Raw genomic sequence first — 16105 nt, 5'->3', positions numbered from 1 at the left:
TATTATCAACCTGACTGCAATCTTTTTCTGTCGGTAAGGATTGCACCAGAGCACCTTCTACTTCTAATAGGCCATGAACTATAGATAGAGAAGAATCATTCTGAGCGAGTACATAAGAAGCGATCCACTTTTTTTCATCGGTTCCAGGGGAAGACCAAAGATCTTGCGCGGCAGGTCCGCCAGAAAAACTCAAAAGAGAAAGAAGTCTCGTTAATCTCTTCATGCTCGTTCCAAGTTCGAAGTACCTTTTGGCCAAAGAAAAACCCGCTTCCTGACACGATTGCCTCTTTATCTTTATATAGATAGATTCTATGGGGTTATTACTTAGTAAGTCTATTTTGTACAAGAGCCCCTCCTATCTGATAGAAAAGGGTCCCATGATCCCGAGCCGATCTTACCTTGGCTCGCAAACCCCAAGTTTGTCTATGAAGAGCTAATCTAATTGTATTTTTTTCTAGAATGGATTTCTTATGTGGAATACTAATGGATAGGGCCTCGTTGCTAAGTGCTACAAGATCTAGTGCACTGGAACTCGTGGTTATGGACCCGAATCCTTTAGTATGGAACATTGTCTTTTCCAAGTAAAAACCCCTAGTATATGAAAGAATGAAAAGGTGCTTTCGTTCTTGTGGAATAAGAAGCCCTCGTACCTTAATGAAAGGAAAATCGTAATTTTTCGTTAGGTATTTGACCAAATAGGATCGTCCAGTTCCTATAGAACCTATCACTAAAATACCCGATAGGGCTAAGCGGAACGAAAAGGGTTTTCCATGAGATGGTAAATGAAAACGATTAGTCCCACACGAGGTTTGGGAATAAGTGATTGTCTGATAATGAGCAAGGAATATACGTCTTTCTGCTAAAGAGGATCTATTAAACTCATAATTCATTAGATCCTTGTTATCAATGCCAACTAGGTATCATAAGGAAATGGATCCCGGTTGTTCAATCCTTTGATAACCAAGGTCATTCTTTGCTAAAGAGAAATGATCACTATGAGTCAGACTCAATAGAATTGGATCCATTCCAAATAGCGAGAATTAGGATTCTTGATCCCTCTCAATCTCTCTTTCAATTCGAGGATCCAGAGAGGTGTTTTCATAGTCATCTCCGAATATTTGCCATCTCGGAATATTTTCGATTTCATTTTTCTATGATATGTCTTTCTATATGAAAATTGGTTATTTACGATGTACGATGATCCCTGTTAAGCATCCATGGCTGAATGGTTAAAGCGCCCAACTCATAATTGGTAAATTTGCGGGTTCAATTCCTGCTGGATGCACACGAACGGGAACATTCCATAAGTCTATTGGAACTGGCTCTCTATCCATGGAATCTCATCCATCATCCATACATAACGAATTGGTATGGTATATTCATACCATAACATAAGAACAATAAGAACTCGAATTCTTATCGATACTGGAACTCAGAGCATAGGAGGGAAAGTCGATTTATGGATGGAATCAAATACGCAGTATTTACAGAAAAAAGTCTTCGTTTATTGGGAAAGAATCAATATACTTTTAATGTCGAATCGGGATTCACTAAGACAGAAATAAAGCATTGGGTCGAACTCTTCTTTGGTGTTAAGGTGGTAGCTGTGAATAGCCATCGACTACCTGGAAAAGGTAGAAGAATAGGACCTATTCTGGGCCATACAATGCATTACAGACGTATGATCATTACCCTTCAACCGGGTTATTCTATTCCACTTCTAGATAGAGAAAAAAACTAAAGGAGAATACTTAATAATACGGCGAAACATTTATACAAAACACCTATCCCGAGCACACGCAAGGGAACCGTAGACAGGCAAGTGAAATCCAATCCACGAAATAATTTGATCCATGGACGGCACCGTTGTGGTAAAGGTCGTAATTCCAGAGGAATCATTACCGCAAGGCATAGAGGGGGAGGTCATAAGCGCCTATACCGTAAAATAGATTTTCGACGGAATCAAAAAGACATATCTGGTAGAATCGTAACCATAGAATACGACCCTAATCGAAATGCATACATTTGTCTCATACACTATGGGGATGGTGAGAAGAGATATATTTTACATCCCAGAGGGGCTATAATTGGAGATACTATTGTTTCTGGTACAAAAGTTCCTATATCAATGGGAAATGCCCTACCTTTGAGTGCGGTTTGAACTATTGATTTACGTAATTGGAAGTAACCAATTAGGTTTACGACGAAACCTAGAAATCGATCACTGATCCAATTTGACTACCTCTACGGGATAGACCTCAACAGAAAACTGTTGAGTAACGGCAGCAAGTGATTGAGTTCAGTAGTTCCTCATAGAAAATTATTGACTCTAGAGATATGGTAATATGGAGAAGACAAAATTGTTTGAAGCACGCACAGAACCGGAAGCGCCCCTTGTTTCAAAGAGAGGAGGACGGGTTATTCACATTTAATTTGATGGTCAGAGGCAAATTGAAAGCTAAGCAGTGGTAATTAAGACCCCCGGGGGAAAATAGGGATGTCTCCTACGTTACCCATAATATGTGGAAGTATCGACGTAATTTCATAGAGTCATTCGATCTGAATGCTACATGAAGAACATAAGCCAGATGACGGAACGCAGAGACCTAGGATGTAGAAGATCATAACATGAGCGATTCGGCAGATTTGGATTCCTTTCCTATATATCCACTCATGTGGTACTTCATCATATGATTCATATAAGATCCATCTGTCTAGAGATCGTCATATACATCTAGAAAGCCGTATGCTTTGGAAGAAGCTTGTACAGTTTGGGAAGGGGTTTTTTGAGAGAAAAGAAGAATCTACTTCAACCGATATGCCCTTAGGCACGGCCATGCATAACATAGAAATCACACGTGGAAGGGGTGGGCAATTAGCTAGAGCAGCAGGTGCTGTAGCGAAACTCATTGCAAAAGAGGGTAAATCGGCCACTTTAAGATTACCATCTGGGGAGGTCCGTTTAGTATCCCAAAATTGCTTAGCAACAGTCGGACAAGTGGGTAATGTTGGGGTGAACCAAAAAAGTTTGGGTAGAGCCGGATCTAAGTGTTGGCTAGGTAAACGCCCCGTAGTAAGAGGGGTAGTTATGAACCCTGTGGACCACCCCCATGGGGGCGGTGAAGGGAAAGCTCCCATTGGTAGAAAAAAACCCACAACCCCTTGGGGTTATCCTGCGCTTGGAAGAAGAACTAGGAAAAGGAAAAAATATAGCGATAGTTTTATTCTTCGTCGCCGTAAGTAAATACGTAACTAGGAATATGGAAAATTGCATTTTTGGAATTTGCAATAATGCGATGGGCGAACGACGGGAATTGAACCCGCGCATGGTGGATTCACAATCCACTGCCTTGATCCACTTGGCTACATCCGCCCCTTATCCAGCTAAAGGATTTTTTTCTTTTTTCCGTTGATCATTATTCTATTTATTCTGACCTCCGTACTTCGATCGAGATATTGGACATAGAATGCCACTCTTTAAAAAGGAAAAAAGGAGTAATCAGCTGTGACACGAAAAAAAACGAATCCTTTTGTAGCTCATCATTTATTGGCAAAGATAGAAAAGGTCAATATGAAGGAGGAGAAAGAAACAATAGTAACGTGGTCCCGGGCATCTAGCATTCTACCCACAATGGTTGGCCATACAATTGCGATTCATAATGGAAAGGAACATATACCTATTTACATAACAAATCCTATGGTAGGTCGCAAATTGGGAGAATTCGTGCCTACTCGGCATTTTACGAGTTATGAAAATGCAAGAAAGGATACTAAATCTCGTCGTTAACTGAATTCTGAATAGAAAGATTAAGAAGAAAAAAAAGATTCAAAATACCCAATATCTTGCTAGAACAAGATATTGGGTATTTTTGTCTTTTCTTTCTTCAAAAATTCTTATATGTTAGCAGAAAAACCTTATCCATTAATAGCTGGAACTTCAACAGCAGCTAAGTCTAGAGGGAAGTTGTGAGCATTACGTTCGTGCATTACTTCCATACCAAGGTTAGCACGGTTGATGATATCAGCCCAAGTATTAATAACGCGACCTTGACTATCAACTACAGATTGGTTGAAATTGAAACCATTTAGGTTGAAAGCCATAGTACTAATACCTAAAGCAGTGAACCAGATTCCTACTACAGGCCAAGCAGCCAAGAAGAAGTGTAAAGAACGAGAGTTGTTGAAACTAGCATATTGGAAGATTAATCGGCCAAAATAACCATGAGCAGCCACAATATTATAAGTCTCTTCCTCTTGACCAAATTTGTAACCCTCATTAGCAGATTCATTTTCAGTAGTTTCCCTGATCAAACTAGAGGTTACCAAGGAACCATGCATAGCACTGAATAGGGAACCGCCGAATACACCAGCTACACCTAACATGTGGAATGGATGCATAAGGATGTTGTGCTCTGCCTGGAATACAATCATAAAGTTGAAAGTACCAGAGATTCCTAAAGGCATACCATCAGAAAAGCTTCCTTGACCAATAGGGTAAATCAAGAAAACAGCAGTAGCAGCTGCAACAGGAGCTGAATATGCAACAGCAATCCAAGGACGCATACCCAGACGGAAACTAAGTTCCCACTCACGACCCATATAACAAGCTACACCAAGTAAGAAGTGTAGAACAATTAGCTCATAAGGACCACCATTGTATAACCACTCATCAACAGATGCAGCTTCCCAAATTGGGTAAAAGTGCAATCCGATCGCCGCAGAAGTAGGAATAATAGCACCAGAGATAATATTGTTTCCATAAAGTAAAGAACCAGAAACAGGCTCGCGAATACCATCAATATCTACTGGAGGGGCAGCGATGAAGGCGATAATAAATACAGAAGTTGCGGTCAATAAGGTAGGGATCATCAAAACACCGAACCATCCGATGTAAAGACGATTTTCAGTGCTAGTTATCCAGTTGCAGAAGCGACCCCACAGGCTTGTACTTTCGCGTCTCTCTAAAATTGCAGTCATGGTAAGATCTTGGTTTATTCAAATTGCAAGGACTCCCAAGCACACGTATTAACTAGAATATAGATAATAGAAGGCTTGTTATTTAACAGTATAACATAGACTATATACCAATGTCAACCAAGTCAGCCCAAAGATTGGCTATCCATATAAATAAATTAACCAAACCAATAATTTTGTATTTGTAAATGAAGTGAGTAAAAGTTAAAAACTTTGATGGGTCTTTTCTATATGGGTTGCCCGGGACTCGAACCCGGAACTAGTCGGATGGAGTAGATAATTCTTCCTTGTTACAATAGAGAAAAATCCCTCCCCAAATCGTGCTTGCATTTTTCATTGCACACGACTTTCCCTATGTAGAAATAGCCAATATTCTATTCCAAAGAGGAAGTTCTACTAATTTTTTAATTAGTAAGTTGATTCACCTACTCTTTATTATAATAAAAGGAACATTTCAGAATGAAAAATATGAAAGTTTTTTCTTGATCATTTATCAACCCTTTCCTGTTTATTAGTTTTGTCTAATGATTAATTAAGAGGGTTGACCAGGTCATTGATACCTATAATATCCAAATACCAAATACGCTCAGTGTGTGATCCACTGAAAGAAAAAAGAGTTGTTTTGGTGAACATCAAAGAAAAAACTTGCTCTTCTTCCGTAAAAAATTCTTCTAAAAATGCCGAACCCAATCGTTGCATAAAAGTTCGTACCGTGCTTTTATGTTTACGAGCTAAAGTTCTAGCGCATGAAAGTCGAAGTATATACTTTAGTCGATACAAAGTCCGTTTTTTCGAAGATCCACTATGATAATGAAAAAGATTTCTACATATCCGACCAAATCGATCAAGAATATCCCAATCTGATAAATCCGTCCAAATGGGTTTACTAATAGGATGCCCCGATCCAGTACAAAATTGAGCTTTTGATAAGTATCCTATGAGGAGAGTAGCGGGGACTATGGTATCGAATTTTTTCATTCGAGTATCTATGAGAAATGAATTCTCCAGCATTTGATTCCTTACCAACAAAGGACTTTTTGGTACACTTGAAAGGTATCCCATAAAATCGAAGCAAGAGTTTGCTAATTGGTTTATATGGATTCTTCGCGGCTGAGTCCAAAAAAAGAAATAATATTGCCAGAAATTGATAAGGTAGCATTTCCATTTCTTTTTCAAAAAAAAACTGCCTTTTGATGCAAGAATTGCCTTTCCTTGATATCGAACATAATGTATAAGAGGATCCATAAAGAACCATAAGGTTTTCCGAGAAAAACCAGGGTACATTATCCCAAAATGTTCCATCTTCCTAGAAAAGTGGATTCGTTCCAGAAAAGTTCCAGAATATGCTAATGGTAAGCAAGAAGATTGTTTACGAAGAAACAACAAGAAAAATTCATATTCTGATACATAAGAGTTATATAGGAATTTAACTAGTCTTTTATTTTCTTTTTGAAAAAAAAGAATGGATTTCATTGAAGTAATAAAACTATTCCAATTCGAATAGTAGTTGAGAAAGAATCGCAATAAATGCAAAGATGGAACATCTTGGATACGGTATTGAAGGAGTTGAACCAAGATTTCCAAATGGATAGGATAGGGTATTTCTATATGTGATAGATAATCCAAATGCAAAAATTTGTCTTCTAAAAAGGGAAATATTGAATGAATAGAGCGTAAATTCTGAAACTTTGGTATTTCTTTTTCTTTCGGACAAGATAATTCCCGTAGCGAGAATGGGATTTCCACAACAATCGCAAACCCCTCAGATAGAATCTGAGAATAAAACTCAGAATAAAAAAAAATTTTGTAATCCAATAATCGATCTTGATTAGGATGATTAACCGAGTTATCCAAAAAATTCTGCTGATACATTCGAATAATTAAACGTTTCACAAGTAGTGAACTAAATTTCTTGTTATTCCAACTAACTATTTCCACAGGTTCAGAACCGTTTAATCCATAATCATGAGCAAATGCATAAATATACTCCTGAAAGAGAAGTGGGTAGACAAAGTATTGTTGACGAGATTTCTGTTTTTCTGAATACCCTTCGAATTTTTCCATTTGTATTTCTACTTGAATCAGAGAGAAGAAGCATTTCTCGGTTTATCGAATGATGATACATAGTGCAATATGGTCAGAACAGGGTGTTGCATTTTTAATACAAACCCTGGAAAGAAAGGGAGTCTAATCCACGGATCTTTTTCCGCTCCTTTTCTACCGAATTAGTTTATGTTTGTTCTAAATTACAAAAAAGAACAGAACAAGTTTTTTATTTTTGCAGGCCAATCGCTCTTTTGACTTTGGAATACAGCCTCTTTATCAATATACTGCTTCTTTTACACATTCAATCCATAACATCCCTTATTCAATCCATAATCAAGAATAATTAGGATTTCTAAAAAAAAAGAAAAAATAAAGGGTCCACTCATAGGAAAACCCAACCTTTCCCCACATCCGGCACTAATCTATTTTTAACGTCTAATTAGAGCGGGGAATCCTTCCAATTAGGAAGTTAAGCTCGTTGCTTTTTATTTTACCAGAATTGGAGCCAGGCTCTATCCATTTATTCACTAGACCCAGAAAATCGTAATTTTGGATTCCATTCAAAAAAGATTGATTTTATTACGACATGCTATTTTTTCCATTCATTACCTTTGAGGATCAGTCGTGGTCTTCTAGACTCTACCAAGAGTCTGGACGAATTTGTTGTTTCATCCAAATGTGTAAAAGATCATAGTCGCACTTAAAAGCCGAGTACTCTACCATTGAGTTAGCAACCCAGATAAAAAAAGGATCTTAGATACGATCGAAATCCAAAAATCAATGGAATTACACCGCGCGCTTCTGTCAAAACATTGAACTAGCAAGACATCAAAAGAAAGATTTTATCGACCATGAAAAACACTCAAATGGCAAAACGAACAGGTCCGGTTAAATTCCACTAAAGTGAAAAAAAAGAGCGACCCTAATCACGATGGCCAAATTCTCCTTTTTTTAGCGATTTTTATTAAAAAAAATATATATTATATTGTATGAGAATACATGCAAGAGGAACACCCTTATCATTTGAGCGAAGTGTAAGCAGAAAAATTAAATATGGAGTGAGGATAAAGAGACCCATCTATCTACAAATTCTATTTGTTCAATAGACCTTTGTCAATGGAAATACAATGGTAAGAAAACAAATTAGATAGAAAAAGTAAATAAAATAGGGGCTTATGTTGGATTGGCACGATATAAATCCAAATAGGATTAAGAAAGAGGTAAATTGTGTCTAAATAATTAGACAACGAGGAATACTAATAATCTTCTCCTATCCTACTTTTTTATTCATTTAGTTCTTCAATTAACTCAAAGTTCTTTCTTTTTCTTTAAAGAATTCCGCCTTCCTTAAAATATCATAAACAGTTCTTGTCGGTTGAGCACCCTTTTCAAGGAAATAGAGAATAGCTGGAACATTTAAACAAGTTTGATTCTTTATCGGATCATAAAAACCTACTTTTCGAAGATCTCTTCCTTCTCTTCGAGATCGAACATCAATTGCAACGATTCGATAGACAGCTTATTGGGATAGATGTAGATAAACAACGCCCCCCCTAGAAACGTATAGGAGGTTTTCTCCTCATACGGCTCGAGAAAATGATTCGAATTTCTGTCGATAATAATAGAAATTAGACTATGACGTCCATTAATTTCCTTACAGAAAAAACAAATTTCATTTATACTCATGACTCAAGTTGGCTAATTCTGCCTGAGAAACTTCGAAGGCAAAATCCTTCAAAAATTTTTGAGTCGTCTTTAAACTCTTTTCTTTGTCTCATTTCGAACGAATTGACTTTTATTCCTTATTCTGATCCAACTCTGTTGTTGAGACAATTGAAAATTGTGTTTACTTGTTCTGGAATCCTTTATCTTTGATTTGTGAAATCCTTGGGTTTAGACATTACTTCGGGAATTCCTATTTTTTTCTTTCAAAAGAGTAGCAACATACCCTTTTTTCTTATTTCCTTCGATAAAGCATTTATCTCTTCTATAGAAATCTAATAAGGGGGATTGATTCTGATATACTTTTATTGGACTTTCTTCGTATTTTAACCTTTCGATTTATTTCTATATTAAGGATAGACTGACAAAGTTGGCCTAATTTATTAGTTTTCACTAACCCTAGATTCTTTCCCTTGATAAAAAATAAACTCTGTCCTCTCGAGCTCCATCGTGTACTATGTTACTTAAACCCTGCGCAAATTTGGTTCGGAACGAATAGAACAGGCTATGTCGAGCCAAGAGCATTTTCATTACTATGGAAAATGATGGATAGCAAAATCCACAATCGATCATGTCCTTCAAGTCGCACGTTGCTTTCTACCACATCGTTTTAAACGAAGTTTTACCATAACAAACATTCCTCTTTTCATTGCAAAGTGGTATAGAAAATTGATCCAATATGGATGGAATCATGAATAGTCATTGGTTTTGTTTTTTGTATACTAATTAAAATTAAAACTTGCTATCTATGGAGCAATATGGATAAAAGAAAGTAAGTATTTATCCGGGAAGCCTCCGCCAAGATCCAATTTATTTAAACCCATATTCGAATTCTATCATATGAATGAAACATAGAAAAAGACGACTAAACAAGTTTGCTTAAAACTTATTTATTATTAAATTTCCACCCTCAACGGATGGCTCGAGATGATCAATCTTGAAGTGAGAAGAGAAGGATTGACTCTTCCTCAATAAATAAACTATCAACCTCCAAAAAAGTTTAATTCATTTAATTACTAGAATTAGAATTCTATTAGTAATATATTTTTTCCGTACCAAAAACAATTAACTATAATAACTAAATAAACTATTCCAATGAATAGATTGAAAGTTTTTGGTAGTTAATTGTTTTTGGTACTTCTTCGACTCGAAGACCAAAAGGAAGAAAAAAATATGATTAAGTGATTATTAAGTGATTATTAAGTGATCATAGTAGAGGCATATCCTGAATGTGCCTGCTAGATCCCATTTTTTTCATGAAAATAAAGGTAGTCAATTTGACTGGACTTAAGACTTTATTATGTTTTCTGAGAAAACATAAGATATCATTATTCTCTTTAATAAACTTTTGTCTCATACGGAGTACTATATGATTTCACCGTTTGTTTCATCAGAAACAATCTGGGACGGAAGGATTCGAACCTCCGAGTAACGGGACCAAAACCCGCTGCCTTACCACTTGGCCACGCCCCATTTCGGGTTTTATGCGACACTAATAAACACTATTATGTTTATTTGTTATTCGTCAATACCATTTCAATTACATAAATAAAGAAGAGATATTCTCTTGCTAGTATTCTACACATGCAGATAATATAGAATCAAAAAAATGCATTGATCATTACATGGAATTCTATTAAGATATTATATGAAAGTCGAATTTATTCCACTCTCATTTGAGAGTGCGAATACAAGGAGGTATTTTGTGTTTGGGAAAGTCCGAAGAAAAAAAGATTTTGAATCTGCCTTTTCCTTCTTTCCCTTAAAAAAATAACTCAATCAAAATCCAATTATTTACTCTACAAGAATGAAATGCTTGTTATGCCTAATATACTTAGTTTAACCTGTATCTGTTTTAATTCTGTTCTTTATCCTACTAGTTTTTTCTTTGCCAAATTGCCCGAAGCTTATGCTATTTTCAATCCAATCGTGGATATTATGCCTGTTATACCTCTATTCTTTTTTCTATTAGCCTTTGTTTGGCAAGCTGCTGTAAGTTTTCGATGAAATCTTTAGTACTCTGTATGCCAAATTGAATGATGTGTTCATTCCAAAAAAAAAAATTAAAATGGGTAAAAGCCGAGAAGTTTTATATTTTTATATTATGAACCCTCAATTCTAAAATTGAAATTATTCTACATTGAATGGGTAGCTACAGCAATAAATTTGGATCAGCCTTTCTACTCCCCTGCACCTAGGTTGAGCAGGTACCTTTAGGTACCTACACAATACCTATTCAATACCACCTAACCCTATTTTTGCTATTGATAAGAGTTCTTATTATAAATGAATTCTTGCAATTTTTTTCCAGAATTCATTTTTGCATTTTTAGGTATCAAAAAAAACCATCCTAGTGGATCCGTGTGGTAAGGAAAAACTGGTAATCTATTCCTTAAAAAAAAATCTTGGAGATTATGTAATGCTTACTCTCAAACTTTTTGTTTATACAGTAGTGATATTCTTTGTTTCACTCTTTATCTTTGGATTCTTATCTAATGATCCAGGACGGAATCCTGGACGCGAGGAGTAAAAATTCAATTTTTTTTTTTTCTTACAAATTGGATTTGTTTCGTACATTTATCTATGAGAAAATCCGGGGGTCAGAATTCTTTCCAGTTTGAAAGTCCCAAATGATCCAAGGGAGCGGAAAGAGAGGGATTCGAACCCTCGGTACAAAAAAATTGTACAACGGATTAGCAATCCGCCGCTTTAGTCCACTCAGCCATCTCTCCACGTTCCAAAGCGAAAGGTTTCCGTGATATGATATAGGCAAGAAATAAGAAATAACGGTTGCAAAAAACCCCTTTTTTTCTTTCAAAAGTCTATAAAAATTATATTGCCAATTCCATTTTAGTTATATTCTTTTTTCTTAATGTTAATAAAAAAAAGAAGAAAATTCTTGTTTTTTCTTTGTAAAAATCGATATTGACCGAGAGACAATCAAATAGATTTTCTCTTTAGCGGGCATTTCCATATAGGACTTGTTATAATTATAATAAAACAAGCTATATATAAAAAAACGCTTTTTTTTTTTTTGTCGATTATTTATCAAGAAAGCAAAAAGGGTTCTTATCAAATCCACCATAAAATTGGAAAGAAGCATAAAGTAAGTAGACCTGACTCCTTGAATGATGCCTCTATCCGCTATTCTGATATATAAATTCGATGTAGATGAAATTGTATAAGCGAATTTTTCGTATTTCCTTAGACTTAGACCGCGCAAGACAAGAATTTTTCGCTATTTACGATTTCATATTCTTGTTACTAGATGTTCTATAGGAATAAGAAGAAATCGCAACTCCTTTGCGCTACACATAAAAATTGATTTCGAAGGTCCTTTTTTTTTTCAGAATCCTCCATTTTAGTTCTTCCCCCCATGCAATAGAGAGGGAATGGGAAAAAAGGGGTTACTTTTATTTTCATTTTTCCCTTAAAAGATAGACTTTGAAATAGGAGTCTTGGAATAATGCTGAATTCAAAGGTTTATTTCTATAAGTATAAGATAAGAAAAACAAATCGAATCAAATTCATGGATTTACAACGACCTCGGTTGTGACTCCATAGATAAAAATGGAAAATTTCTCTCTTCGAGACCATTGAAAAAGGGCATTGAACGAGAAAGAAATCGTCCACAGATATAAAACTATCATATGCCTTGGAAAGTGATATGAGGTGCTCGGAAATGGTTGAAGTAATTGAATAGGAGGATCACTATGACTATAGCCCTTGGTAGAGTTCCTAAAGAAGAAAATGATCTATTTGATACTATGGATGACTGGTTACGAAGGGACCGTTTCGTTTTTGTAGGATGGTCTGGCCTATTGCTCTTTCCTTGTGCTTATTTCGCTTTAGGGGGTTGGTTTACAGGGACAACTTTTGTAACTTCTTGGTATACCCATGGATTGGCAAGTTCCTATTTGGAAGGTTGTAATTTCTTAACCGCAGCAGTTTCTACCCCTGCCAATAGTTTAGCACACTCTTTGTTGCTACTATGGGGGCCAGAAGCACAAGGAGATTTTACTCGTTGGTGTCAATTAGGCGGTCTATGGACTTTTGTAGCTCTCCACGGGGCTTTTGCACTAATAGGTTTCATGTTACGCCAATTTGAACTTGCTCGGTCTGTTCAATTGCGGCCTTATAATGCAATCTCATTCTCTGGTCCAATTGCTGTTTTTGTTTCGGTATTCCTTATTTATCCACTGGGGCAATCTGGTTGGTTCTTTGCGCCGAGTTTTGGCGTAGCAGCGATATTTCGATTCATCCTTTTCTTCCAAGGATTTCATAATTGGACGTTGAACCCATTTCATATGATGGGAGTTGCCGGAGTATTAGGCGCGGCTCTGCTATGCGCTATTCATGGAGCAACCGTAGAAAACACTCTATTTGAGGACGGTGATGGTGCAAATACCTTCCGTGCTTTTAACCCAACTCAAGCTGAAGAAACTTATTCAATGGTCACTGCTAACCGCTTTTGGTCCCAAATCTTTGGTGTTGCTTTTTCCAATAAACGTTGGTTACATTTCTTTATGCTATTTGTACCCGTCACCGGTTTATGGATGAGTGCTATTGGCGTAGTTGGCTTGGCTCTGAACTTACGTGCCTATGACTTTGTTTCCCAGGAAATCCGTGCAGCGGAAGATCCTGAATTCGAGACTTTCTACACCAAAAATATTCTTTTAAACGAGGGTATTCGTGCGTGGATGGCAGCTCAGGATCAGCCTCATGAAAATCTTATATTCCCTGAGGAGGTTCTACCACGTGGAAACGCTCTTTAATGGAACTTTCGTTTTAGCTGGTCGTGACCAAGAAACCACCGGCTTTGCTTGGTGGGCTGGGAATGCCAGACTTATCAATTTGTCCGGTAAACTACTTGGAGCTCACGTAGCCCATGCCGGATTAATCGTATTCTGGGCCGGAGCAATGAACCTATTTGAAGTGGCCCATTTCGTACCAGAAAAGCCCATGTATGAACAAGGGTTGATTTTACTTCCACACTTAGCTACTCTAGGTTGGGGAGTAGGGCCAGGGGGGGAAGTTCTAGATACTTTTCCATACTTTGTATCTGGCGTACTTCACCTAATTTCCTCCGCAGTCTTAGGCTTCGGTGGCATTTATCACGCGCTTCTGGGACCCGAGACTCTTGAAGAATCTTTTCCATTCTTTGGTTATGTCTGGAAAGATAGAAATAAAATGACTACAATTTTGGGTATTCACTTAATTTTGTTAGGTCTAGGTGCTTTTCTTCTAGTACTCAAGGCTCTTTATTTTGGCGGTGTATATGATACCTGGGCCCCTGGGGGGGGAGATGTAAGAAAAATTACCAATTTGACCCTTAGTCCCAGTGTTATATTTGGTTATTTACTAAAATCTCCTTTTGGGGGAGAAGGGTGGATTGTTAGTGTAGATGATTTAGAAGATATAATTGGTGGACATGTATGGTTGGGTTTTATTTGTGTATTTGGGGGAATTTGGCATATTTTAACCAAACCCTTCGCATGGGCTCGCCGTGCATTTGTATGGTCTGGAGAAGCTTACTTGTCTTATAGTTTAGCTGCTTTATCTGTCTTTGGTTTTATCGCTTGTTGTTTTGTATGGTTCAATAATACAGCTTATCCGAGTGAGTTTTATGGACCCACCGGGCCAGAAGCTTCTCAAGCTCAAGCATTTACTTTTCTAGTTAGAGACCAGCGTCTTGGAGCTAATGTGGGATCCGCTCAAGGACCCACAGGTTTAGGGAAATATCTAATGCGTTCCCCAACTGGGGAGGTTATCTTTGGAGGGGAAACTATGCGTTTTTGGGACCTTCGTGCTCCATGGTTAGAACCTCTAAGGGGCCCCAACGGTTTGGACTTGAGTAGGTTGAAAAAAGACATACAACCTTGGCAAGAACGGCGCTCAGCAGAATATATGACCCACGCTCCTTTAGGCTCTTTAAATTCCGTGGGTGGCGTAGCGACCGAGATCAATGCAGTTAATTATGTCTCTCCTAGAAGTTGGTTATCAACTTCTCATTTTGTTCTAGGATTCTTCTTTTTTGTGGGCCATTTATGGCATGCAGGAAGAGCCCGAGCTGCTGCAGCAGGTTTTGAAAAGGGAATCGATCGTGATTTGGAACCTGTTCTTTACATGAACCCTCTTAACTAAGATTTTCTTATTTATACCTGTTCTACTTTTTTTCTGTTCTGGCTCGGTTATTCTATCTAGCCGAGCCATTCATTCCTTTTTATGAAAGAAAGATAAGGGACAGAATAAAAAAAAATGAAAGAAACAAACGTATTCAATAAGCAAAAGGAGAGAGAGGGATTCGAACCCTCGATAGTTCCTAGAACTATACCGGTTTTCAAGACCGGAGCTATCAACCACTCAGCCATCTCTCCACCGCCTAATCCTTATTTTACTCCTACAAATAGAACATAGCCATATAAAAAATAAAAATATTTATTAACCTCTAGAAAGATATCAGATACAAGTTCCTTTTCGATATATCTCTGTATACTGTATACACGGATACAGGATCCGCTATACCCGCTTGTGAAATAAAGACTAAATAACCTCCTCTCACCCCCATATCCAAATAAAAAAGAGGTTAAGTAATAAATTTTAATTAAAGAGAAGAATCAATGGATTCATGATTAAACCCCTCCTACTTCTTGTATTTTTTTACAATTTTGGTTAAGTGAGGGATCAAATATGTAGTCAACTTTATTTGATGGTAGCTTGGAGGATTAGAAATATGACTATTGCTTTCCAATTAGCTGTTTTTGCATTAATTGCGACTTCCTCAGTCTTAGTAATTAGTGTACCCCTTGTATTTGCTTCTCCTGATGGTTGGTCAAATAATAAAAATGTTGTATTTTCCGGTACATCATTATGGATTGGACTAGTCTTTCTCGTAGCTATTCTGAATTCTCTCATTTCTTAAATTAAATTTGGTTAATATTTAGTAACCCCATAAAAAAGAAATAATAAAGGCCATTTAAAAAATTCGAATAGTGAGACGTATTAAAACGCAATTTGCGTTCCGAATTGCTAGCTCTTCTCTTTCAGTATTATGAAATTCCCATTAGAATATTCATTGACAGATAATAAAAAAAGGAAAACTCTAATATCTAATATAATAGAATAGAAAATGAAATGAAACGGTCGACCCAGACATAGACGGTCGACCCAAGCGGATATACGCTATAAAATATATACCGTAGCGAGCGTAGTTCAATGGTAAAACATCTCCTTGCCAAGGAGAAGATACGGGTTCGATTCCCGCCGCTCGCCCGCTTAATTTATCAAAGTACTATGATAAAAAGTTTAGTCTAGTTAATTGTTTAACTACTTATATTAAATTAAGTATTAATTAAGTATTAGT

At 36.9% G+C, this 16105-nt stretch overlaps 3 protein-coding genes and 3 non-coding genes across 6 annotated transcripts in view; 3 read left to right on the top strand and 3 right to left on the bottom strand.

Annotated features, from left to right (window-relative positions):
- The window catches only part of LOC123421768 (NAD(P)H-quinone oxidoreductase subunit 2 A, chloroplastic), a 6887-nt gene extending 4918 nt beyond the window's left edge, over positions 1–1969 (top strand). The window contains exon 2 of the mRNA XM_045107599.1: positions 1–1969. This exon is cut by the window's left edge and continues 2577 nt beyond it. The gene's annotated coding sequence lies outside the window, so the exon portion shown is untranslated.
- A 1910-nt stretch (positions 1970–3879) lies between these two features.
- LOC123421773 (photosystem II protein D1) lies at positions 3880–5063 on the bottom strand. The gene has a single exon (XM_045107605.1). The coding sequence runs from the start codon at positions 4975–4977 to the stop codon at positions 3916–3918; it is 1062 nt and encodes a 353-aa protein (XP_044963540.1). The 5' UTR covers positions 4978–5063; the 3' UTR covers positions 3880–3915.
- A 6323-nt stretch (positions 5064–11386) lies between these two features.
- On the bottom strand, positions 11387–11474 carry TRNAS-GCU. Its single transcript has one exon. It is a non-coding gene; the product is annotated as a tRNA-Ser (tRNA).
- Positions 11475–11771: 297 nt separating this feature from the next.
- LOC123421772 (photosystem II D2 protein) lies at positions 11772–13647 on the top strand. The gene has a single exon (XM_045107604.1). It carries the CDS (start codon positions 12456–12458, stop codon positions 13515–13517), a length of 1062 nt encoding a protein of 353 aa, XP_044963539.1. The 5' UTR covers positions 11772–12455; the 3' UTR covers positions 13518–13647.
- A 1384-nt stretch (positions 13648–15031) lies between these two features.
- TRNAS-UGA lies at positions 15032–15119 on the bottom strand. Its single transcript has one exon. It is a non-coding gene; the product is annotated as a tRNA-Ser (tRNA).
- An 824-nt stretch (positions 15120–15943) lies between these two features.
- On the top strand, positions 15944–16014 carry TRNAG-GCC. The gene has a single exon. It is a non-coding gene; the product is annotated as a tRNA-Gly (tRNA).
- Positions 16015–16105: the final 91 nt, after the last annotated feature.

This window comes from Hordeum vulgare, unplaced genomic scaffold (assembly GCF_904849725.1).
Source record: "Hordeum vulgare subsp. vulgare unplaced genomic scaffold, MorexV3_pseudomolecules_assembly, whole genome shotgun sequence".
Lineage (NCBI taxonomy): Eukaryota > Viridiplantae > Streptophyta > Magnoliopsida > Poales > Poaceae > Hordeum > Hordeum vulgare.
Note: the sequence above shows the minus strand (reverse complement) of the source record. Positions and strands in the feature narration are given on the sequence as shown.